The sequence below is a fragment of the Lycium ferocissimum genome, chromosome 5, assembly GCF_029784015.1.
Source record: "Lycium ferocissimum isolate CSIRO_LF1 chromosome 5, AGI_CSIRO_Lferr_CH_V1, whole genome shotgun sequence".
NCBI lineage: Eukaryota > Viridiplantae > Streptophyta > Magnoliopsida > Solanales > Solanaceae > Lycium > Lycium ferocissimum.
The window spans coordinates 56,879,650-56,884,998 of NC_081346.1; the positions used below are offsets into that span (position 1 = coordinate 56,879,650).

The following is a 5,349-nucleotide window of genomic DNA, read 5'->3' on the forward strand; positions in this document are numbered from 1 at the left end:
TAAAAACTATAACCAAACACAACTCTATTTTCAACTCCAACTTCAAAATTCCAAATAAAGTGGAAAATATTTGGTTTTCAAGGCCAAACGCCTACTAAATCTTGTAGTCTTTAGCTAAAGATGTGTATAATGTGTTAAATTGTTATTTGAATTTTGTGATCTTAAACATGTCATTTGAGATTTTGCAATTAAAGAGTTACACTAAATATAGAAAATGACATTCTTTTTTAAACAAACTATAAAATAAAAAGTAAGACATGTAAATTGCAATAGAGGGAATAAAAACTATTGAAGACAAATAAATAAAAGTACATCTTTAACAACTGAAGATTTCACATGAGATGACACACAGTATATCATGAGATATGGATGGACAAAGGTCCTGGATTCAAGTTACTGACACCCTTAATTAAAAAGAATTTTCACATGTTTGTCTCATGAAAGAAAAGAATTATATTCGCATGTGAAAGGACGAATTCAAAGCACAAATAAGTTTATAAAAATATGTTATGTCTAACAGCTTTAAATTTTGAGACAAGATGCAGCACAGTTCAGCAGAAACCCCTATTTCTTTTAGTACTGTCATGGATGCATATCCGCCGTCCGAGGCTCTACGCAATAGAACTAAAATAGATCTAAAAGGGGTAGAGAAAAATCATGGGTAGATATATTATAATATACTTGAATTCAAGGCATGTTCATAAGGTCACATGGTTGGCCTTAACTTAATTAAGCAGCTAATTTAGGATACAGCTTAATAAGCTGAAAGTTGTAGTTTGTTTACTACTCCCTCCCTTACATTTTATATGATGATGTTTGACTAAACACGAAATTTAAAAAATACAGGAAGACTTTTGAAACTTGTGATCCCAAACAAACCATAGAAATTTGTGATTAGAAATCATTTCATTAAAAGTAAAATGGTAAATTTGAAGTTGAATTGTTACTAAATATAGAAAGATGACATTCTTGGAATAGTTATTAGTTGACTTACTATAAATTGAGACGGAGGGAGTAGTACTTCTTAGAATAGTTATTAGCTGATTTACTATAGTAACCTTGCTATGTTATATAATATGCTAAACTGACATCTATTTTATATACATAATTTTCATCCATAATAAAAGAAAGTAAAACTATTGCCAAGCTTCGAAAGAAAAGTGAAAAACCCAAAATATAGACGCTGAAGAGGATTTAAAAGTATTTTAGCTGCTCTTTATGAAGAGTTAACGAGTTTCACTTCCCCCTTTTTTTGGTCTTTGTAATAAGATTTCTTGGTCCATTTATTGGAAAAAGTATTTCGTTTTTCCCTTCTTATATCCTTTGACAGGCCTTCTGTTGAATCGAACTACGTAATGTTTTTCTATTTGTGCTAAGAATAACTTGCATACATTGGTAGTGTAAAAGGTCATCGAAAAGATATCTACATATAATTGTCCATAAAAAGTGAGACTGGTAACCTGAAAAACAAGACAGGTTATATGCTATAATAGGTTAAAATTATATTGATAGCATATATATTTTTACTCTGTCCATTTATGTTAAATTATTTTGCTAAATTGGTTCGTTGTGAATTTGATTGCAGTGTGGAGTACAACGTTTCTTATGTATACCACTCAATGTACGCCTACTTTGACAGGGACAACATAGCTCTAAATGGCCTCGCAAAGTAATGAGTAGAAACCATCAATATCCTGCCAAATTTTCCGTTTTCAATATTCATATGTTAATTGAGAAAATCTAATTTGGTACCAGATTCTTCAAGGAGTCAAGTGAAGAAGAAAGGGAACATGCTGAGAAGTTAATGCATTATCAGGTGCCTTTCAAAACCATAAAATTTAAAAAGCACACTAGAATTACACACTGCGAAAGAAAAACATTAGTATCATTTGTTTATTTTTCCTTGCGTTTTATGAATAACAGAATATCCGAGGAGGAAGAGTGAAGCTACACTCTATTATGATGCCTCCCTCTGAATTTGATCATGTTGATAAGGGAGACGCGTTACATGGTTAGTTTTCTTGCATTATTTTAGAAGCGTTAATCTCTTATATCAATAATGTGTACCTTCCGGCAAATCCGATTATATTGGAATGATACATAAGAAATTAGTATGGCCCCTTCATAAGAATGACACGCACAAATTGAGAAATGGTCCAAATTTACGTCAATAATTTGCTCCTTGATATGTTGGATTATGCACATTATTAGCTCTGACTCTTTATCTGTTTATGATGTAGCAATGGAACTGGCTTTGTCCTTGGAGAAGCTAACAAATGAGAAACTTCTGACCCTGCATAGCGTAAAAACCTTTTCTTTTTCTTCCGTACATCATTGACGGTTCTTAAACCTATTATTAGCATGCTTACACTTCAATCTTGATGAACAACAGGTGGCTGATCGGAACAATGACTCTGAAATGCAAGATTTTGTTGAACGAGAATTTTTGGCCGAGCAGGTAAGTTGAATTGTTAAGATTGAAGAGATCATTTGCTTAATACTTTAATTTTCAAGTGAGTTCATTATCCTAGTTGTTTTGTCAGGTTGAGGCTATTAAGAAAATTGCAGAATATGTAACTCAGCTAAGGATGGTTGGAAAAGGACACGGTAGGATCATTTATCATCTTAAACTTACTAGTAACTAAATTTCACACGGCATTAGACTTACCTACTAAGTATATCCCTACCTAATTAATACTAATATATTTCTTTACTTACAGGAGTGTGGCACTTTGATCAGATGCTTTTACATGAGGCTAATGGTGCAGCTTGAAGTCCACAGTTCAGTCTCATTTATCTTAGATTATTAGGCTCTACTATATGCTGTTTCAACATTTAGAACTTGTGTTGTTGTCCAATAATGTAATAATATGTTTATGTTATTACTTAGAATTCAAGTCATGTATAGGCTTAATCCTGGAAGATCAATATGGCAGCTTGTTTTCAAGAAATAAAAGTAGTTTGATGAGGAATAAAAGGAGAGTTCTCATCTTGCTAAGTTTGCTAGTTTAATGGTCCATTACCATTAGGGTAATTACATTTATGTAGGAATATCCATGAGATCATGTACAAAACAACTACTTAAGAAGAAGTCGATTGACCAAACTGGATCCCAACTTGCATGAACAATAGTTCTTCAATGTAAAGGGATGTCCTACACCCACGATTTAAAATTTCCTTGCCAAGCTACGTGAAGTACATCTCTAGAAGTCAAATAGAAAAATTAGTGCCAATGAACCGAAGTGAGAATAAAAGATGTTCTGATTAGTGAAAAACTTATGACATAATCAATACGGGGCCTCACCACCCATCAATACACGGTGGTGGAATAGAGGACATAATCCATATGTATATAGTAAGTCAAAGCAATTCGATGATGTCTAAATAAACGCGTATCTTATATACTTATTGAGGTCTCATTTCCCATGAGAAAGAAATTACCAAGCACATTCTATATGTATCAAACTCTATTGAAGTTGACTAGATGCTTGAACTGTCTTGTACTGAAACCTCCAGCAAAAAGACCTTTTCTTGCATTTGGTTTCATTGACATTGGAATGAATCATCTCCCACATTACTTGTATATCATTGTATCCTTCACAACCCTCCATATCCTTGTAAAGATTCACCAATCCACTTCTACTCCCTGCTATTACAATTCGTCAAATTAGGCCTTAGATGGGACAAAAATAAACGGGAAAGTTACAGATTTCGGCCAATCGCAAAAAAAAAAAAAAAAAAGGTTACAGCCGCTAGCCAAATATACTATAACTATGTATACAATATGTATATTCTTATGCATATATAACATTAATATACAAAAAATATATATTTGTCAGCTATTATTTTGGTGGGTAGCTATACATTTTAAAATCACCTAAATAAAATCTATCATTAAAAAAAATCACCTAAATGAAATCTACCATTCACAATTTTCAGTGAGTATACCATACCTTTGTTTCTAATTGTAAGAAAACTACACTTAGTTGGAAACAGAAATGAGCTCTTGAAGTTGAAGTTCTTAGTAGGAAGTAGAAATGAGCTGTTGAAGTTGAAGTAGAGGCAAAACTTCTTCATTTCCTTTTATATAAAACATCACTTTGACCTTGCTAGTTATTTATATGCCATGGATAATGAGTTTTATCATAGCTATGACTAATATTTTAAAAGCAGAAAATCTAAAAGGATTAGACAAAGTAGAAAACAACATCCAATAAGATGGAAAGGCCTTTTAAGTTCACACAAATTGTACTTTCTTTCTATTAACCAAAAAAAATAAAAAATCATTGAAGTAGTTTAATACTCTTCTTGTTCCAATTTATGTGGCATAGTTCGAATTTCTAAAATTAAACCTTTCAATTTTGACTGTGAATTTGAATATGGAATATTTACATTTCTTGAAATAAATTTTATATATTTGAAGCGGGCTTTGGAGCAACGGTAAAATTATCTCCGTGTGACTTATAGGTCAGAGGTTCGAGCAGTGGAAGCAGACACAAATGATTGCATTAGGTTAGGTTGTCTACATCACACCCCTTGGGGTGCAGCTTTTTTCCAAACCCGCTAACGCTGCATGCTTTGTGCACCAAACTGACCCCTTTTTTTTTTAACCAAAAAAAAAAAAACAATGTGAAAAATACTATAAGTCAATATAATCAACAATTCAAAAATATTTATAAGGCATATGAAAAAATCGTGATCGAAGAAAAGCTTATTTAACACTCGAAATCCGGAAGGTGTCACATAAATTAGGACAGAGGGAATAGTACTCGTTAAGATTTGGATAATTTTGAAGGAAAAAAAATCTGAATATCTAAGGGAAGGAAATAAATATGTTGAGTAGGCAGATTGTTTTTGGAATTTTGTTTTTCTACTTATTCTTTTGATCAAAGATTCCAAGTCCTATTGTTTCTTAAGGTGGTTATAATGGGACCCTGGTCAAATGGTTTGTTGGCTTTTCTATTATTTGCTTCCTCCCTGCTCTCTTTCATTTTTTTTCTTATTTTGTTTGATTGTCATCTTTCTTTGTTTACATTGTTTCTAAATAATTAGTTTCAGTTTTATTTCATTAACAAATGGATGAAAAATCTTATTTTAGTATTTAAGAGCCAAGAAATTAAACTAGCTAAACTAAGAAACCCTTGTCCCTCACGAAGAAATAAAAGAAAGAATGAGAAAGATGCCGAGTAATTACCAGGGCGTTAGAAAATTATACTCCTTGTGTTTTATTTTATGTAACATTTTTTTCTTTTTAGTCTATTTAATGAAATGATATTGTTCGCAATAAATTTTTCTAACAGAAAATTAATAACTGCAATCAGAAAACAAATGTGAGAAAAAATTATTTAT

At 31.8% G+C, this 5,349-nt stretch overlaps 1 protein-coding gene and 1 non-coding gene across 2 annotated transcripts in view; both read left to right on the forward strand.

The window, feature by feature from the left end:
- LOC132056924 (ferritin-4, chloroplastic-like) overlaps positions 1–3,110 on the forward strand; it is a 5,596-nt gene extending 2,486 nt beyond the window's left edge. Inside the window, exons 2-8 of the mRNA XM_059449335.1 lie at positions 1,586–1,669; positions 1,756–1,816; positions 1,924–2,011; positions 2,241–2,302; positions 2,393–2,458; positions 2,544–2,607; positions 2,721–3,110. Coding sequence (XP_059305318.1) covers positions 1,586–1,669; positions 1,756–1,816; positions 1,924–2,011; positions 2,241–2,302; positions 2,393–2,458; positions 2,544–2,607; positions 2,721–2,773 — 478 coding nt within the window. The 3' untranslated portion in view covers positions 2,774–3,110. The remainder of the gene's footprint in view (positions 1–1,585; positions 1,670–1,755; positions 1,817–1,923; positions 2,012–2,240; positions 2,303–2,392; positions 2,459–2,543; positions 2,608–2,720) is intronic.
- LOC132058635 (U6 spliceosomal RNA) lies at positions 2,064–2,166 on the forward strand. The gene has a single exon (XR_009415359.1). It is a non-coding gene; the product is annotated as a U6 spliceosomal RNA (small nuclear RNA).
- Positions 3,111–5,349: the final 2,239 nt, after the last annotated feature.